This window comes from Scyliorhinus torazame, chromosome 7 (genome assembly GCF_047496885.1).
Source record: "Scyliorhinus torazame isolate Kashiwa2021f chromosome 7, sScyTor2.1, whole genome shotgun sequence".
Classification (NCBI taxonomy): Eukaryota; Metazoa; Chordata; class Chondrichthyes; order Carcharhiniformes; family Scyliorhinidae; genus Scyliorhinus; species Scyliorhinus torazame.
This window is the reverse complement of record NC_092713.1, coordinates 308,026,347-308,046,769: the sequence shown is the minus strand read 5'-3', so window position 1 is coordinate 308,046,769 and position 20,423 is coordinate 308,026,347. Positions and strand designations below refer to the sequence as shown.

Sequence of the window (20,423 nt, the reverse complement as noted above, 5' to 3'; positions counted from 1 at the left end):
CACATCCGTATTTAAGAACGACATGGGCATGTGTGACCCACATTCCAACGGGTCCTTCCCATTCTTTGGTATCAATGTGATCGTTGCCTGCGTCATCGTCTCCAGCAGCTCCCCCTTCTCCAACGCCTCATTGAACGCCCCCAAGAGATGTGGTGCCAGGTCCGTCGTAAACACCTTATAAAATTCCGCTGGGTAACCATCGGGCCTTGGGGCCTTTCCCGATTTCATACCCTTTATACTGTCCAATACCTCCCTCAGCCCCAAAGGCTCCTCTAGCGCCTGCCTCCAACTGCGGAAACTCCAGCCCATTCAAACCCCCCCCCATGCCCCCCCGGTCCACCCTGTACAGCTCCTTATTATTGTCTCCGTCACCACCTCCCCAGTCTTTGTGCCTTTGTCCGTATCCTCAATATTTCCCTGGATACGGCCTGCCTTCGTAGCTGATATGCTAACATTCGACACACTTTCTCCCCGTACTCGTACTGCACCCCCTTGCCCGAAACAGCTGTCCTACCGCCCTCCCCGTAGTCAACCTATCAAATTGCCCCTGCAGCCTTTTCCTTCTCGCCAATCCCTCCGTGGTGGACGCCCACCTATTTAGACTATCTCATTTATCAAGCGCCCATATTCCCTCCCCTTTTCCTATGCTTATGCGCCTTGAATGAGAGAATCTTTCTGCTGCCTTCAGTGCCTCCCAAAATGTGCCGCCGACACTTCCCCGTTCTGCATAATCTTCAATCACCGATCACAGAATCCTCTATCTGCCAACAACCCCGAATCGAGCCTCCACCCCGGCCTCTGCTCCCGTCCCGATCTAAGCCGAATCTCCAGCCAATGGGGCGCATGGTCCGGAATTACTATCCCCGTGTACTCCGCCCCCTCCACCCCGACCAACACCTCCCGGCTCAGCACAAAAAAGTTGATTCTTGAATACACCCTGTAAACCTGTGAGAAAAAGGAGTACTCCCTTCTCCCTGGGTTCCTAAAGCGTCACGGGTCCACCATACCCATCTTTCGCTCTCACTTCTCTGACACACGCTCTCTGGCGAGCGTTCTTGTTCTCCGGCATGCGCTCTCGTTCTCGGGTGTGCGCTCTCGCCTGCTCTCGCACTGCACTGGTGGGTACAGTTCTGTCACCGTATAGCACTGGGGTTCAATCTCGGGCCGAAGCAGTATTCAGCGCACTTGTCCCCTTCAGATGCCCGTGGATCTGTTGTGTGTTTGCCGCGTATTCCGTTTTAAATCCTCTCTGCTGTTTGTGGTTTGATTTTGGTGTCACAGTCTGTCTGTTCTGTTTTGTGACTTTAATACTGGAGATGAACAGTGATATAATCTTTATTAGTGTCATTAACACTGCAATGACGTTACTGTGAAAATCATTAATACTTCTCTCCTGTGGAATTAGGATTTTCCGATTCTATGCCAAACATGCCTGGGAGAAAACCCTTATATCCGAATGGTGAGTTTTCATTTCTCTGTGTCCTTCCCTGTGGAGTTTTAAAAAGAGTTGTCTTGTCGGAGGATCTATCAGAGCAAATGTGGATATATGGAAATGAGTGAGAGTGTGGAGAGGTGCTCCAAGCTTCCCTCTGTACACCTGAGACCTATAATAGACGAGGAAAGGAAGGGTTGTACTTTTGGAGCGTCTTTCGCAGCCTCGGAGCCATCCCAGAGAGCTTTCCAAACCTGTGGAATACTGCTTCCGGAGCAACAGCTTTCCAAAACTCGACAGACAATATGCGCACAGCAAGCTCCCACCCAAATCAATTAAAGAATGGATCAGATCATTTATTTTTTTGTAATGGCTGAGGGATAATTTTTGGAATCTGGGTTTAACATCTGATCTGAAAAGTCAGCACCTCAGACAGTGCAGCATCCCCTCAAAACCTCAGACAGTGCAGCACCCCCTCAGCACCTCGGGCAGTGTAGCACCCCCTCAGCACCTCAGACAGTGCAGCATCCCCTCAAAACCTCAGACAGTGCAGCACCCCCTCAGCACCTCGGGCAGTGTAGCACCCCGTCAGCACCTCAGGCAGTGTAGCACACCGTCAGCACCTCAGGCAGTGTAGCACCCCGTCAGCACCTCATTCAGTGTAGCACCCCGTCAGCACCTCAGGCAGTGTAGCACCCCCTCAGCACCTCAGAAAGTGCAGCATCCCCATAGCACCTCGGGCAGTGTAGCACCCCCTCAGCACCTCAGACAGTGCAGCATCCCCTCAGCACCTCGGGCAGTGTAGCAACCCGTCAGCACCTCAGGCAGTGTAGCACCTCGTCAGCATCTCGGGCAGTGCAGCACCCCCTCAGCACCTCAGGCAGTGTAGCACCCCGTCAGCACCTCAGGCAGTGTAGCACCCCGTCAGCACCTCATTCAGTGTAGCACCCCGTCAGCACCCCAGGCAGTGTAGCACCCCGTCAGCACCTCAACAGTGCAGCACCCCCTCAGCACCTCAGGCAGTGTAGCACCCCGTCAGCACCTCATTCAGTGTAGCACCCCGTCAGCACCTCATTCAGTGTAGCACCCCGTCAGCACCTCAGGCAGTGCAGCACCCCCTCAGCACCTCGGGCAGTGCAGCACCCCCTCAGCACCTCGAGCAGTGTAGCATCCCCTCAGCACCTTGGGCAGTGCCGCACCCCCTCAGCACCTCGAGCAGTGCAGCACCCCCTCAGCACCTCGGGCAGTGCAGCACCCCCTCAGCACCTCGGGCAGTGCAGCACCCCCTCAGCACCCCGGGCAGTGCAGCACCCCCTCAACACCTCGGGCAGTGCAGCACCCCCTCAGCACCTCGGGCAGTGCAGCACCCCCTCAGCATCTCAGGCAGTGCAGCACCCCCTCAGCACCTCAGGCAGTGTAGCACCCCGTCAGGACCTCAGGCAGTGTAGCACCCCGTCAGCACCTCATTCAGTGCAGCACCCCCTCAGCACCTCAGGCAGTGTAGCACCCCGTCAGCACCTCAGGCAGTGTAGCACCCCGTCAGCACCTCATTCAGTGCAGCACCCCGTCAGCACGTCAGGCAGTGTAGCACCCCGTCAGCACCTCATTCAGTGTAGCACCCCGTCAGCACCCCAGGCAGTGTAGCACCCTGTCAGCACCTCAACAGTGCAGCACCCGCTCAGCACCTCAGGCAGTGTACCACCCCGTCAGCACCTCATTCAGTGTAGCACCCCGTCAGCACCCCAGGCAGTGTAGCACCCCGTCAGCACCTCAACAGTGCAGCACCCCCTCAGCACCTCGGGCAGTGCAGCACCCCGTCAGCACCTCAGGCAGCGTAGCACCCCGTCAGCACCTCATTCAGTGCAGCACCCCGTCAGCACCTCATTCAGTGTAGCACCCCGTCAGCACCTCATTCAGTGTAGCACCCCGTCAGCACCTCAGGCAGTGTAGCACCCCCTCAGCACCTCAGAAAGTGCAGCATCCCCATAGCACCTCGGGCAGTGTAGCACCCCCTCAGCACCTCAGACAGTGCAGCATCCCCTCAGCACCTCACAGTGCAGCATCCCCTCAGCACCTCGGGCAGTGTAGCAACCCGTCAGCACCTCAGGCAGTGTAGCACCTCGTCAGCATCTCGGGCAGTGCAGCACCCCCTCAGTACCTCAGGCAGTGTAGCACCCCGTCAGCACCTCAGGCAGTGTAGCACCCCGTCAGCACCTCATTCAGTGTAGCATCCCGTTACCACCCCAGGCAGTGTAGCACCTCGTCAGCATCTCGGGCAGTGCAGCACCCCCTCAGCACCTCAGGCAGTGTAGCACCCCGTCAGCACCTCAGGCAGTGTAGCACCCCGTCAGCACCTCATTCAGTGTAGCACCCCGTCAGCACCCCAGGCAGTGTAGCACCCCGTCAGCACCTCAACAGTGCAGCACCCCCTCAGCACCTCAGGCAGTGTAGCACCCCGTCAGCACCTCATTCAGTGTAGCACCCCGTCAGCACCTCATTCAGTGTAGCACCCCGTCAGCACCTCAGGCAGTGCAGCACCCCCCCAGCACCTCGGGCAGTGCAGCACCCCCTCAGCACTTCGAGCACTGTAGCATCCCCTCAGCACCTCGGGCAGTGCAGCACCCCCTCAGCACCTCGAGCAGTGCAGCACCCCCTCAGCACCTCAGGCAGTGCAGCACCCCCTCAGCACCTCAGGCAGTGCAGCACCCCCTCAGCACCTCAGGCAGTGCAGCATCCCCTCAGCACCTCGGGCAGTGCAGCACCCCCTCAGCACCTCGGGCAGTGCAGCACCCCCTCAGCACCTCGGGCAGTGCAGCACCCCCTCAGCACCTCGGGCAGTGCAGCACCCCCTCAGCACCTCGGGCAGTGCAGCACCCCCTCAGCATCTCAGGCAGTGCATCACCCCCTCAGCATCTCAGGCAGTGCAGCACCCCCTCAGCACCTCAGGCAGTGTAGCACCCCGTCAGCACCTCAGGCAGTGTAGCACCCCGTCAGCACCTCATTCAGTGCAGCACCCCCTCAGCACCTCAGGCAGTGTAGCACCCCGTCAGCACCTCAGGCAGTGTAGCACCCCGTCAGCACCTCATTCAGTGTAGCACCCCGTCAGCACCCCAGGCAGTGTAGCACCCTGTCAGCACCTCAACAGTGCAGCACCCGCTCAGCACCTCAGGCAGTGTACCACCCCGTCAGCACCTCATTCAGTGTAGCACCCCGTCAGCACCCCAGGCAGTGTAGCACCCCGTCAGCACCTCAACAGTGCAGCACCCCCTCAGCACCTCGGGCAGTGCAGCACCCCGTCAGCACCTCAGGCAGCGTAGCACCCCGTCAGCACCTCATTCAGTGCAGCACCCCCTCAGCACCTCAGGCAGTGTAGCACCCCGTCAGCACCTCATTCAGTGTAGCACCCCGTCAGCACCTCAGGCAGTGTAGCACCCCGTCAGCACCTCATTCAGTGTAGCACCCCGTCAGCACCTCATTCAGTGTAGCACCCCGTCAGCACCTCAGGCAGTGCAGCACCCCCTCAACACCTCGGGCAGTGCAGCACCCCCTCAGCACCTCGAGCAGTGTAGCATCCCCTCAGCACCTCGGGCAGTGCAGCACCCCCTCAGCACCTCGAGCAGTGCTGCACCCCCACAGCACCTCAGGCAGTGCAGCATCCCCTCAGCACCTCGGGCAGTGCAGCACCCCCTCAGCACCTCAGGCAGTGCAGCAGTGCAGCATCCTCTCAGCACCTCGGGCAGTGCAGCGCCCCTCAGCATCTCGGGCAGTGCAGCACCTCGGGCAGTGCAGCACCCCCTCAGCACCTCAGGCAGTGCAGCACCCCCTCGGCACCTCAGGCAGTGCAGCACCTCAGGCAGTGCAGCACCCCCTCAGCATCTCAGGCAGTGCTGCACCCCCTCAGCACCTCGGGCAGTGCAGCACCCCGTCGGCACCTCAGGCAGTGCAGCACCCCCTCAGCACCTCGGGCAGTGCAGCACCCCCTCAGCACCTCAGGCAGTGTAGCACCCCCTCAGCATCTCAGGCAGTGCTGCACCCCCTCAGCATCTCAGGCAGTGCAGCACCCCCTCAGCACCTTAGGCAGTGTAGCACCCCCTTAGCATCTCGGGCAGTGCAGCACCTCGGGCAGTGCTGCACCCCCTCAGCACCTCGAGCAGTGTAGCATCCCCTCAGCACCTCGTGCAGTGCAGCACCCCCTCAGCACCTCGAGCAGTGTAGCATCCCCTCAGCACCTCGGGCAGTGCAGCACCCCCTCAGCACCTCGAGCAGTGTAGCATCCCCTCAGCACCTCGGGCAGTGCAGCACCCCCTCAGCACCTCGAGCAGTGCAGCACCCCCTCAGCACCTCAGGCAGTGCAGCACCCCCTCAGCACCTCAGGCAGTGCAGCACCCCCTCAGCACCTCGGGCAGTGCAGCACCCCCGCAGCACCTCGGGCAGTGCAGCACCCTCTCAGCATCTCGGGCAGTGCAGCACCCCCTCAGCATCTCAGGCAGTGCAGCACCCCCTCAGCACCTTAGGCAGTGTAGCACTCCCTCAGCATCTCGGGCAGTGCAGCAGCTCGGGCAGTGCAGCACCCCCTCAGCACCTCGAGCAGTGTGGCATCCCCTCAGCACCTCGGGCAGTGCAGCACCCCCTCAGCATCTCGAGCAGTGTAGCATCACCTCAGCACCTCGGGCAGTGCAGCACCCCCTTAGCACCTCAGGCAGTGCAGCACCCCCTCAGCACCTCGGGCAGTGCAGCACCCCCTCAGCACCTCGGGCAGTGCAGCACCCCCTCAGCACCTCGGGCAGTGCAGCACCCCCTCAGCATCTCGGGCAGTGCAGCACCCCCTCAGCATCTCGGGCAGTGCAGCACCCCCTCAGCACCTCGGACAGTGCAGCACCCCCTCAGCACCTCGGGCAGTGCAGCATCCCTCAGCATCTCAGGCAGTGCAGCACCCCCTCAGCACCTCAGGCAGTGCAGCATCCCCTCAGCACCTCGGGCAGTGCAGCGCCCCCTCAGCATCTCGGGCAGTGCAGCACCTCGGGCAGTGCAGCACCCCCTCAGCACCTCGGGCAGTGCAGCACCCCCTCGGCACCTCAGGCAGTGCAGCACCTCAGGCAGTGCAGCACCCCCTCAGCATCTCAGGCAGTGCTGCACCCCCTCAGCACCTCGGGCAGTGCAGCACCCCGTCGGCACCTCAGGCAGTGCAGCATCTCAGGCAGTGCAGCACCCCCTCAGCACCTCGAGCAGTCAACATCCCCTCAGCACCTCGGGCAGTGCAGCATCCCCTCAGCACCTCGGGCAGTGCAGCACCCCCTCAGCATCTCGGGCAGTGCAGCACCCCCTCAGCACCTCGAGCAGTGCAGCACCCCCTCAGCACCTCGGGCAGTGCAGCACCCCCTCAGCACCTCGAGCAGTGTAGCATCCCCTCAGCACCTCGGGCAGTGCAGCACCCCCTCAGCACCTCGAACAGTGTAGCATCCCCTCAGCACCTCGGGCAGTGAAGCACCCCCTCAGCATCTCAGGCAGTGCAGCACCCCCTCAGCACCTCGAGCAGTGCAGCACCCCCTCAGCACCTCGGGCAGTGCAGCATCCCCTCAGCACCTCGAGCAGTGCAGCACCCCCTCAGCACCTCGGGCAGTGCAGCATCCCCTCAGCACCTCGAGCAGTGTAGCATCCCCTCAGCACCTCGAGCAGTGCAGCACCCCCTCAGCACCTCGAGCAGTGCAGCACCCCCTCAGCACCTCGAGCAGTGTAGCATCCCCTCAGCACCTCGAGCAGTGCAGCACCCCCTCAGCACCTCGAGCAGTGCAGCACCCCCTCAGCACCTCGGGCAGTGCAGCACCCCCTCAGCACCTCGGGCAGTGCAGCACCCCCTCAGCACCTCTGGCAGTGCAGCATCCCTCAGCACCTCGGGCAGTGCAGCACCCCCTCAGCACCTCAGGCAGTGCAGCATCCCCTCAGCACCTCGGGCAGTGCAGCGCCCCCTCAGCATCTCGGGCAGTGCAGCACCTCGGGCAGCGCAGCACCCCCTCAGCACCTCGGGCAGCGCAGCACCCCCTCAGCACCTCAGGCAGTGTAGCATCCCCTCAGCACCTCGGGCAGTGCAGCGCCCCCTCAGCATCTCGGGCAGTGCAGCACCTCGGGCAGCGCAGCACCCCGTCAGCACCTCATTCAGTGCAGCACCCCCTCAGCACCTCAGGCAGTGTAGCACCCCGTCAGCACCTCAGGCAGTGTAGCACCCCGTCAGCACCTCATTCAGTGTAGCACCCCGTCAGCACCTCATTCAGTGTAGCACCCCGTCAGCACCTCAGGCAGTATAGCACCCCCTCAGCACCTCAGAAAGTGCAGCATCCCCTCGGCACCTCAGACAGTGCAGCATCCCCTCAGCACCTCGGGCAGTGTAGCAACCCCTCAGCACCTCAGGCAGTGTAGCACCCCGTCAGCACCTCAGGCAGTGTAGCACCCCGTCAGCACCTCAGGCAGTGTAGCACCCCGTCAGCACCTCAACAGTGCAGCACCCCTTCAGCAACTCAGGCAGTGCAGCACCCCGTCAGCGCCTCATTCAGTGTAGCACCCCGTCAGCACCCCATGCAGTGTAGCACCCTGTCAGCACCTGAACAGTGCAGCACCCCCTCAGCACCTCAGGCAGTGTACCACCCCTTCAGCACCTCATTCAGTGTAGCACCCCGTCAGCACCCCAGGCAGTGTAGCACCCCGTCAGCACCTCAACAGTGCAGCACCCCCTCAGCACCTCGGGCAGTGCAGCACCCCGTCAGCACCTCATTCAGTGTAGCACCCCGTCAGCACCTCATTCAGTGCAGCACCCCGTCAGCACCTCAGGCAGTGCAGCACCCCCTCAGCACCTCGGGCAGTGCAGCACCCCCTCAGCACCTCGAGCAGTGTAGCATCCCCTCAGCACCTCGGGCAGTGCAGCACCCCCTCAGCACCTCGAGCAGTGCAGCACCCCCACAGCACCTGAGGCAGTGCAGCATCCCCTCAGCACCTCAGGCAGTGCAGCACCCCCTCAGCACCTCGGGCAGTGCAGCGCCCCTCAGCATCTCGGGCAGTGCAGCACCTCGGGCAGTGCAGCACCCCCTCAGCACCTCGGGCAGTGCAGCACCCCCTCGGCACCTCAGGCAGTGCAGCACCCCCTCAGCATCTCAGGCAGTGCTGCACCTCGGGCAGTGCAGCACCCCGTCGGCACCTCAGGCAGTGCAGCACCTCAGGCAGTGCAGCACCCCCTCAGCACCTCGGGCAGTGCAGCACCCCCTCAGCACCTCAGGCAGTGTAGCACCCCCTCAGCATCTCAGGCAGTGCTGCACCCCCTCAGCATCTCAGGCAGTGCAGCACCCCCTCAGCACCTTAGGCAGTGTAGCACCCCCTCAGCATCTCGGGCAGTGCAGCACCTCGGGCAGTGCAGCACCCCCTCAGCACCTCGAGCAGTGTAGCATCCCCTCAGCACCTCGGGCAGTGCAGCACCCCCTCAGCACCTCGAGCAGTGTAGCATCCCCTCAGCACCTCGAGCAGTGTAGCATCCCCTCAGCACCTCGGGCAGTGCAGCACCCCCTCAGCACCTCGGGCAGTGCAGCACCCCCTCAGCACCTCGGGCAGTGCAGCACCCCCTCAGCACCTCGGGCAGTGCAGCACCCCCTCAGCATCTCAGGCAGTGCAGCACCCCCTCAGCACCTTAGGCAGTGTAGCACTCCCTCAGCATCTCGGGCAGTGCAGCAGCTCGGGCAGTGCAGCACCCCCTCAGCACCTCGAGCAGTGTAGCATCCCCTCAGCACCTCGGGCAGTGCAGCACCCCCTCAGCACCTCGGGCAGTGCAGCCCCCCCTTCAGCACCTCGAGCAGTGTAGCATCCCCTCAGCACCTCGGGCAGTGCAGCACCCCCTCAGCACCTCGAGCAGTGCAGCACCCCCTCAGCACCTCAGGCAGTGCAGCACCCCCTCAGCACCTCAGGCATTGCAGCACCCCCTCAGAACCTCGGGCAGTGCAGCACCCCCTCAGCACCTCGGGCAGTGCAGCACCCCCTCAGCATCTCGGGCAGTGCAGCACCCCCTCAGCATCTCGGGCAGTGCAGCACCCCCTCAGCACCTCGGGCAGTGCAGCACCCCCTCAGCACCTCGGGCAGTGCAGCATCCCTCAGCATCTCAGGCAGTGCAGCACCCCCTCAGCACCTCGGGCAGTGCAGCGCCCCCTCAGCATCTCGGGCAGTGCAGCACCTCGGGCAGTGCAGCTCCCCCTCGGCACCTCAGGCTGTGCAGCACCTCAGGCAGTGCAGCACCCCCTCAGCATCTCAGGCAGTGCTGCACCCCCTCAGCACCTCGGGCAGTGCAGCACCCCGTCGGCACCTCAGGCAGTGCGGCATCTCAGGCAGTGCAGCACCCCCTCAGCACCTCGGGCAGTGCAGCACCCCCTCAGCACCTCGGGCAGTGCAGCACCCCCTCAGCACCTCAGGCAGTGTAGCACCCCCTCAGCATCTCGGGCAGTGCTGCACCCCCTCAGCATCTCAGGCAGTGCAGCAGCACCTCAGGCAGTGTAGCACCCCCTCAGCATCTCGGGCAGTGCAGCACCTCGGGCAGTGCAGCACCCCCTCAGCACCTCGAGCAGTGCAGCATCCCCTCAGCACCTCGGGCAGTGCAGCACCCCCTCAGCACCTCGAACAGTGTAGCATCCCCTCAGCACCTCGGGCAGTGCAGCACCCCCTCAGCACCTCGGGCAGTGCAGCACCCCCTCAGCACCTCGAGCAGTGTAGCATCCCCTCAGCACCTCGGGCAGTGCAGCACCCCCTCAGCACCTCGAACAGTGTAGCATCCCCTCAGCACCTCGGGCAGCGCAGCACCCCCTCAGCATCTCGGGCAGTGCAGCACCCCCTCAGCACCTCGAGCAGTGCAGCACCCCCTCAGCACCTAGGGCAGTGCAGCACCCCCTCAGCACCTCGAGCAGTGTAGTATCCCCTCAGCACCTCGGGCAGTGCTGCACCCCCTCAGCACCTCGAACAGTGTAGCATCCTCTCAGCACCTCTGGCAGTGCAGCACCCCCTCAGCATCTCGGGCAGTGCAGCACCCCCTCAGCACCTCGAGCAGTGCAGCACCCCCTCAGCACCTCGAGCAGTGCAGCAGCACCTCGAGCAGTGTAGCATCCCCTCAGCACCTCGGTCAGTGCAGAACCCCCTCAGCACCTCGAACAGTGTAGCATCCCTCAGCATCTCAGGCAGTGCAGCACCCCCTCAGCACCTCAGGCAGTGCAGCATCCCCTCAGCACCTTGGGCAGTGCAGCGCCTCCTCAGCATCTCGGGCAGTGCAGCACCCCCTCAGCACCTCAGGCAGTGTAGCACCCCGTCAGCACCTCATTCAGTGCAGCACCCCCTCAGCACCTCAGGCAGTGTAGCACCCCGTCAGCACCTCAGGCAGTGTAGCACCCCGTCAGCACCTCAGGCAGTGTAGCACCCCGTCAGCACCTCATTCAGTGTAGCACCCCGTCAGCACCTCAGGCAGTGTAGCACCCCCTCAGCACCTCAGAAAGTGCAGCATCCCCTCAGCACCTCAGACAGTGCAGCATCCCCTCAGCACCTCGGGCAGTGTAGCAACCCCTCAGCACCTCAGGCAGTGTAGCACCCCGTCAGCACCTCAGGCAGTGTAGCACCCCGTCAGCACCTCAGGCAGTGTAGCACCCCGTCAGCACCTCAACAGTGCAGCACCCCTTCAGCACCTCAGGCAGTGCAGCACCCCGTCAGCACCTCATTCAGTGTAGCACCCCGTCAGCACCCCAGGCAGTGTAGCACCCTGTCAGCAACTCAACAGTGCAGCACCCCCTCAGCACCTCAGGCAGTGTACCACCCCGTCAGCACCTCATTCAGTGTAGCACCCCGTCAGCACCCCAGGCAGTGTAGCACCCCGTCAGCACCTCAACAGTGCAGCACCCCCTCAGCACCTCGGGCAGTGCAGCACCCCGTCAGCACCTCATTCAGTGTAGCACCCCGTCAGCACCTCATTCAGTGTAGCACCCCGTCAGCACCTCAGGCAGTGCAGCACCCCCTCAGCACCTCGGGCAGCGCAGCACCCCCTCAGCACCTCGAGCAGTGTAGCATCCCCTCAGCACCTCGGGCAGTGCAGCCCGCCCTCAGCACCTCGAGCAGTGCAGCACCGCCACAGCACCTCAGGCAGTGCAGCACCCCCTCAGCACCTCGGGCAGTGCAGCACCCCCTCAGCACCTCGAGCAGTGCAGCACCGCCACAGCACCTCAGGCAGTGCAGCACCCCCTCAGCACCTCGGGCAGTGCAGCACCCCCTCAGCACCTCAGGCAGTGCAGCATCCCCTCAGCACCTCGGGCAGTGCAGCGCCCCTCAGCATCTCGGGCAGTGCAGCACCTCGGGCAGTGCAGCACCCCCTCAGCACCTCGGGCAGTGCAGCACCCCCTCGGCACCTCAGGCAGTGCAGCACCTCAGGCAGTGCAGCACCCCCTCAGCATCTCAGGCAGTGCTGCACCCCCTCAGCACCTCGGGCAGTGCAGCACCCCATCGGCACCTCAGGCAGTGCAGCACCTCAGGCAGTGCAGCACCCCCTCAGCACCTCGGGCAGTGCAGCACCCCCTCAGCACCTCGGGCAGTGCAGCACCCCTTCAGCACCTCAGGCAGTGTAGCACCCCCTCAGCATCTCAGGCAGTGCTGCACCCCCTCAGCATCTCAGGCAGTGCAGCACCCCCTCAGCACCTTAGGCAGTGTAGCACCCCCTCGGCATCTCGGGCAGTGCAGCACCTCGGGCAGTGCAGCACCCCCTCAGTACCTCGAGCAGTGCAGCACCCCCTCAGCACCTCGGGCAGTGCAGCACCCCCTCAGCACCTCGAGCAGTGTAGCATCCCCTCAGCACCTCGGACAGTGTAGCATCCCCTCAGCACCTCGGGCAGTGCAGCACCCCCTCAGCATCTCGGGCAGTGCAGCACCCCCTCAGCACCTCGAGCCGTGCAGCACCCCCTCAGCACCTCGAGCAGTGCAGCCCCGCCCTCTCCGCCTACATCTCCACGTTCCTGCAACATCTGAATTTTCCCCCCCTGTAAACTCGTGTTGTGAATTTGCTGTGCTGTAATTCTCAGAGTTAAACATAGAAAGCCAGTAAAATATTCCCACGTACACGATGGCCATTAATCTGTGTTTATTCATGGTGAGCTCCCTGACAAGGGACATTTGTTATTACTTCCCACCCCAGGGCTTTGGGCTCATAATTCAGGCTGACGGCCAGTGCTGAAGGAGTGCTGCGTTGTTAGAGATAAGATGTTAAACCGTTTGACTTCTCGGGTGGGGGTAGAAGCTCCCACAGTCACTGTTTTGAATATCAGTGGAGCTCTCCCCGGTGCCCTGGTCAATATTGGTCAGGACTCAACCGGCATCGCTAAAACATTTGATTACCTGGCTGTTGTCACATTGCTGTTGGTGGGAGCTTGCTGTGCACAAATTGGCTGCCGTAGTTCCTTTATTGCAACCGTGACCATCCTTCAAAAGTACTTTGTTAACTGAACCACATTGGGACATCTTAATAGTAATAATAATCGCTTATTGTCACAAGTAGGTTTCAATGAAGTTGCTGTGAAAAGCCCCTATGGTGGTTGTGAAAGGTGCTATACAAATGCAGGTTTGTTCTTTAAGAAATTGCTTCACGTTCCCCCCCCCCTCTTCCTGAAGGTACTTATTCCCCCATGCGATACAGCTGCATAAAAATCCCTATCTTGTCTTGATTTGTGAGCCCAGAATGTGACAGCTGTTTGAACTTGGTGGGCATCACAGTTTACCCGAATTGCATCCTCACCTTCAGCGCAGTCCAGCGAGCAGCAGCGGATTGATTGTGTAAAACGGGCTGTTAGCTCCCTCTGCCACTTCCCCCTCCCTAGTTGGTTTGGTTTTAATGCACCACCCGCTCCAAAAATGACCCCGGAAGAACGCAACTCTCTCGGTGCAAACCTGGGGCTTATTTATTTCTCCCTTGACGCCAATCTTTTAGTGTTTTGTGGGCTAATCCTGCGAATCCAGAGATAGCCGTTAATAGAGTCTTCGTGTCTTTTTCTTTATAATTTCAGACAAAAGAAAAGTATGGAAAAGAGTGCAAGGTATGTATGTGTCTGAGGTTCCTGGGTAACAGTCTCCTGGACTCCCATTCATCCTGCGATTCTCGCGATGCGTCCGATGTCACATAACACAACCGGGGAGTTTCTTTTCACTGTGGGGGGGGGGGGGGGGGGGGGGGGGGAGGCAGGGATCCTGGGGCTAATTGGGGAGCACTTCAAGGAGCCAGCACAGGCAATGGAAATGAAATTAAAATCGCTTCTTGTCACAAGTAGGCTTCAGTGAAGTTACTGTGAAAAGCCCCTAGTCGCCACATTCCGGCACCTGTTCGGGGAGGCTGGTACGGGAATTGAACCGCGCTGCTGGCCTGCCGTGGTCTGCTTTCAAAGCCAGCGATTTAGCCCTGTGCTAAACAGCCCCTCGGGGCCGAATAGCCTCCTCTTGTGCTGTAGCATTGCCGAGTGAATGGTTAATGATAAGCTGTCATCCTAAAGCATTGAAGTAGGTCGATGTCCCTAATTCAGTATAGACTTGGAAGACTTCCTGCGTCTACAGACAGGCAGACAACGCAAACACTTAAATCTCTCAGAATCATAGAGTTTTACAGCACTGAAACAGGCCCTTCGGCCCATAATGTCTGTGCTGGCCATCACCACCTATCAATTCAGATCCATTTCCCAGCACTTGGTCTATAGCATTGTGTGCTGTGGCATTTCAAGTGCTGATCTAAATGCATCTTAAATGATGTGAGTGTTCCCGCCTCTCCCACCCTTTCAGGCAGCGAGTCCCAGATTCCCGCCACCCTCTGGGTGAAAAGGTATTTCCTCAAATCTCCTGCCCCTGACTGTAAATCTATGCACCCTGGTTATCATAGATTATCATAGAATTTACAGTGCAGAAGGAGGCCATTCATAGAATTTCATAGAATTTACAGTGCAGAAAGAGGCCATTCGGCCCATCGAGTCTGCACCGGCTCTTGGAAAGAGCACCCTACCCAAGGTCAACACCTCCACCCTATCCCCATAACCCAGTAACTCCACCCAACATTAAGGGCAATTTTGGACACTAAGGGCAATTTTGGCATGGCCAATCCATTTAACCTGCACAACTTTGGACTGTGGGAGGAAACCGGAGCACTCGGAGGAAACCCACGGACACACGGGGAGAACGTGCAGACTCCGCACAGACAGTGACCCAAGCGGGAATCGAACCTGGGACCCTGGCGCTGTGAAGCCATAGTGCTAACCACTATGCTATGGTGCTGCCCATTCGGCCCATCGAGTCTGCACTGGCTCTTGGAAAGAGCACCCTACCCAAGGTCAACACCTCCACCCTATCCCCATAACCCAGTAACCCCACCCAACACTAAGGGCCCCTCTACGAAGGGAAAAGGATTCTCCCCATGTATCCAACGATGCCTTTCAGAATTTTGTACACCCTGATCAGGTCCCAACTCAGTCTCCTTTGCTCCAGGGAAAACAACCCCAGCCCATCCAGTCTCTTCATCGCTGAAACGCTCCAGCCCAGGCAACGTCCTGGCGAACTTCCTCTGTACCCACACCAGTGCAATCACTTCCTTCTCCAGTTCCCTCGATGGTTTATCGGGAACAGGGTTGCTTGCCTCAATCCAGAGGCACCATCTGCATCGGGCACGGCTGAGGAATCTCCCCCAACTCTGCACGCGACCGTAGAGGGTGCTGCAAGGTTGATACTCTTGTCTGTTGGGCCGCGTTATGATGGCGCCGTCCTTGGCCATCAGATCCCGGGGTGAGATTCTGGCTCAGAGACGCTACCCACTGTGCCTCAAGACCTCCATTAATACAACATCACAATGGTTTTCCCCTTGGGATAATTGCACCAGAGGTCAGAGATTTCTGGGGTTTTAACTCGCAGTATAATTCAGCAAAGATAGAGGCCATAAAACATCCGTTGGCATTTGGCGCCTGGCCAATCCCACTCTCCTCACTCCCTGTTACCTGTGACATCCCACCCATTCTCCTCACTCTCATTGTTCTTCAATGTTCCTGTTTCTCAATCAACTACTTCATTCTAATCTGAAACTGTGTTTTGCCTCTGCTTCTGCAAAAGTTTTCTTTCTGGTTGGCAGTTTGTGTGAACAATCTTTTCCGACTGCTCTTTAATCCCGAGGAAGCAACCCTGTTGCTGCATCAGCACCGTTCGAACATGACCTCTGCTCCCTCAGCGTTGTGGGGCACCTGCCCCAATTCAGTGCCCAGTTATTTTGCATTGAAACATTTTCATTAGATTATTAAAATAGCTGCCTGTGTACGGTGAGATTAACAAACCTCTGTGCCGATGTGTTATGTGTACCTCCTGCCACTAACAGCAGCTGTTCAGGGATGTAATTGCTGGGGCTGGAATCGGATAATATAAAGTTGAATACAACCAGTAGGAATGGTGGCGCTGCTCAAAGCACCAGGGCTGTGTTTGAAGCGGGGTCCCTCAATTCCTAATTGAGGTGGATTGGCTGGAGTGCCTGTCACTCACGGAGAGAGAGTTGGTTTTCTGGTTCGTGGCCCCAGTCGGACTCTGGCTCGGACACTGCGTATGTTCCGGGAGGGAGTCAGACATTTGTTTCCCAGAAGTGGGATTTTGTGGATGTGAGAGATATTCAGCGCGTGGCGATTTTGTAATGTTGATGTATGAATGGGGCAGCACGGTAGCATTGTGGGTAGCACAATTGCTTCACAGCTCCGGGGTCCCAAGTTCGATTCCCGGCTTGGGTCGCTGTCTGTACGGAGTCTGCACATCCTCCCCGTGTGTGCGTGGGTTTCCTCCGGGTGCTCCGGTTTCCTCCCACAGTCCAAAGATGTGCAGGTTAGGTGGATTGGCCATGATAAATTGCCCTTAGTGTCCAAAATTGCCCTTTGTTGGGTGGGGTTACTGGGTTATGGGGATTGGGTGGAGCTGTTGACCTTGGGTAGGGTGCTCTTTCCAAGAGCCGCTGCAGACGCGATGGGCTGAATGGCCTCCTCCTGCACTGTAAATTCTATGATAATCTGCCCCTCGAGCCTGCTCCGCCATTCAGTGAGATCATGGCTGATCTTTTGTGGACTCAGCTCCACTTTCCCGCCCGAACATCATCACCCTTAATCCCTTTATTCTTCAAAAATCTATCTATCTTTATCTTAAAAAATTTAATGAAGGAGCCTCAACTGCTTCACTGGGCAAGGAATTCCATAGATTCACAACCCTTTGGGTGAAGAAGTTCCTCCTAAACTCAGTCCTAAATCTACTTCCCCTTATTTTGAGGCTATGCCCCCTAGTTCTGCTTTCACCCGCCAGCGGAAACAACCTGCCCGCATCTATCCTATCTATTCCCTTCATAATTTTACATGTTTCTATAAGATCCCCCCGCATCCTTCTAAATTCCAACGAGTACAGTCCCAGTCTACTCAACCACTCCTCGTAATCCAACCCCCTCAACTCTGGGATTAACCTAGTGAATCTCCTCTGCACACCCTCCAGTGCCAGTACGTCCTTTCTCAAGTAAGGAGACCAAAACTGAACACAATACTCCAGGTGTGGCCTCACTAACACCTTATACAGTTGCAGCAGAACCTCCCTAGTCTTAAACTCCATGCCTCTAGCAATGAAGGACAAAATTCCATTTGCCTTCTTAATCACCTGTTGCACCTGTAAACCAACTTTTTGCAACTCATGCACTAGCACACCCAAGTCTCTCTGCATAGCAGCATGTTTTAATATTTTATCATTTAAATAATAATCCCTTTTGCTGTTATTCCTACCAAAATGGATAACCTCACATTTGTCAATATTGTATTCCATCTGCCAGACCCTAGCCCATTCACTTAGCCTGTCCAAATCCCTCTGCAGACCTCCCTCTGCACTTTTTGCTTTACCACTCATCTTAGTGTCGTCTGCAAACTTGGACACATTGCCCTTAGCCCCCAACTCCAAATCATCGATGTAAATTGTGAACAGTTGTGGGCCCAACACTGACCCCTGAGGGACACCACTAGCTACTGATTGCCAACCAAAGAAACACCCATTAATCCCCACTCTTTGCTTTCTATTAATTAACCAATCCTCTATCCATGCTACTACTTTCCCCTTAATGCCATGCACCTTTATCTTATGCAGCAACCTTTTGTGTGGCACCTTGTCAAAAGGTTTTGAAATGTGAAAAACCCGCCACCACTGTTTCAAAGATGACCGGGGCGGGGGGGGGGGGGGGTGGGGGGGGGGGGTGGATTTTACCTGTGCTCGAAATGCTAAGCTCATGCGGTGGTTGAATCCATATCTTTCCCCTTGTTGCCAAACCCTTCAGATCTGCTCTCGGCCTTTCACTGTCTTCCGCTGGTGTCCGGGGGCCCGGATGCGTTTTAAGAAAACCGAAGTCTGCCAGACGTGTAGCAAGCTGAAGAACGTGTGCCAGACTTGCCTGCTGGACCTTGAATACGGTGAGTGTCCGCACATTCACTCGGGGGGATTACAGACCTGCGCCTGTTTGAGGTGGTCAGACTGTTGCCAACCTTTAAAAGGGAACTGTAACCAGTCCAGACCAGTGCGTCGCCAAGTACAGACTGATGGGAGTGGCAGTCCTACAGGAGGGACAGGGCTTAGTGAGGTGCAAACAACACTTTGAACTGCCTGAAACCATGAACACACTCATGGTGTTCAAGCAGTGGTTCAAGCAGTGCCTTTGTAATTGTCCTGTGGTGATGGCATTTGCCCGACACTCTGGCACTTCTGGATATGCGGGGCGAGAGAGCTCACTGACGGGGTTTAGAGTGAAGCACCTCACTGTTGAATGGACTGCTGATAGACGTCTATTAGGTGGGTGTATCAAAGGATATGGAACGGCAGAGGGTGAATGGAATTGAGACATGGATCAACCGTGGTCTATCTGAATGGTGGAGAACGGAAGTGAGGCGTGACTGACTTCCTCCGTCCCGAACGATCACTCAAAATCTGACGAGTGGCCATTTGTAGCTTCCCATCACTTTGACAATGTCGTCCAAACAAGTAGTGCTAAGGCTTCAAGCCTGTTGGATGCAATTTGTTCTACTTTTTCCATATTGACGACACGTAGCACCCTGACTATTCAAAATAGGGCAACCTTCATCTCTTTGATGCTTTGAATCTGCTGAAAGAAATAGTAAATAAGGAAATGTCAGTCTGCAATGTGGCAATTTGTCTTTTGGTGCACATTTAAGAGGGGCTAGCAATTTACTCCACTATTTTGATAGTTTAAGGTCCTCTGATAAAATTTATATTATTATATTCGTTCATGGTATCTGGATGTTTTTGGCACTAATTGCCCACCCTTTAATTGCTATGCCACGTAAGAGGGCAGTTAACGGTCAGCGCTCTCCCTGTGGGATTGGAATCACGGACAGGCACAGGTCGGGAAAGAATGGCTGCTTTCTTTCCCTAAAGGACGTGAGCCTGTTGGGTTTTCCAACAATCATAACAGTTTCATCATCACTATGCTGAGGTCAGCTTTTTTTAAACTCCGTTCTGAAGATCGCACTGATTTCATTGATTTTTTAAACTCAGTTCTGAAGATCGCACTGATTTCATTGATTTTTTAAACTCAGTTCTGAAGATCGCACTGATTTCATTGATTTTTTAAACTCAGTTCTGAAGATCGCACTGATTTCATTGTGTGTTTTGCCCCTGTTTGGAGCTTTCACTAATTTTGAAAATCTGTTTTGAGACAGTTTAATAAAAACAAAGTTTTTATTAGGTGGTGGTGTTGGGTAGTGTGGGAACCCGTGCACCCCCCGGTCTCTCAGCTGATCTCACCCCGGGCAGCCAAAGAGGGCTTCACAATTGACCTCATGAGGGAGTCTGAATAATCCACCAGTATTTCCGCGATTGATGATTATTCAGTGAAGTGGGTGCAGAGGTGATCAACCGTGATGCACCTCATTGTTTTGAAATTCGCTCATGGGATGTGGACATCACTCACTGGGCCAGCATTTAATGCCAGCCCCTAAATCCCCTTGAACTGAGAGGTTTGCTGGGCCCTTACAGAGTCAACCATATTTCTGTGGGTCTGGGGTCACATGTAGACCAAACCAGGAAAGGACGGCAGACTTTCTTCCCTAAAAGACGGGGCGGCACGGTGGCACAGTGGTGAGCACTGCTGCCTCACAGTGCCAGGGACCCGGGTTCGATTCCAACCTCGGGTGACTGTGTGGAGTTTGCACTTTCCTCTCGTATCTGCGTGAGTTTCCTCCAGGTGCTCTGGTTTCCTCCCTCAGTCCAAAGATGGCCATGGTCAATTGGCTTCTTGGACGACATAACGGAGGGTGGGGGGGGGGGCTCCCATTGCCATCAAATCGAACCAGGGTTGGGGGACAATCGATGAAAGAATGCAGCCCTCACCGCAAGCCCCCCCCCCACTTATCCGGAAGAGCTGAAGTATGGGACAAATGCCAGTGACCCTTTCGCGTCGCCACTGAACAATTGCCAAGAACCACTTGAACCATATCGAGTGCATTAACTATTTTACAAAGAGCTGTTTGCACCTTCCCCTCACTAAACCCTGACCCTCCTGTCGAACTCTTGCCTCCCCTGTCAGGCCCCTCTTGTTGGCCTGCCGGCTGGACGCTCTCCAGTTCCATCTTAAGGTTGACAACAACCCGACCACCTCTTAAACCGATCCAAGTTTGTAATCTCCAATCCCCAATGTGTGAGGAAGAGCTGACAGGGTCAGGCTGCCTAAGTCCTTGAAATATCCTGAAATCCTTTCATGGTCTATTTCCTGTTTGGATTGGAATATTGAGGAACTAGACTGTTAGTGGAAGTGGAAATTGGAGAGGTGGAGGGTGACTGTCTCCCCTCCTTGCTTTCAGAATTTGAGATTATTTGTTTAAAAGAATCCTTTAAATCATGCTGCACCTATAACACATAGCAGGCAAATTGCTAGATCAGATAAGACCACATTGAACAACGGGAG

General features: G+C 57.5%; 1 protein-coding gene across 1 annotated transcript in view; it reads left to right on the top strand.

Moving 5' to 3' along the window:
- rbm22 (RNA binding motif protein 22) overlaps positions 1-20,423 on the top strand; it is a 50,894-nt gene that overhangs the window by 13,775 nt on the left and 16,696 nt on the right. Inside the window, exons 2-4 of the mRNA XM_072512724.1 lie at positions 1,406-1,459; positions 13,486-13,515; positions 17,784-17,916. Of these exons, the coding sequence (XP_072368825.1) occupies positions 1,406-1,459; positions 13,486-13,515; positions 17,784-17,916 (217 nt within the window). The remainder of the gene's footprint in view (positions 1-1,405; positions 1,460-13,485; positions 13,516-17,783; positions 17,917-20,423) is intronic.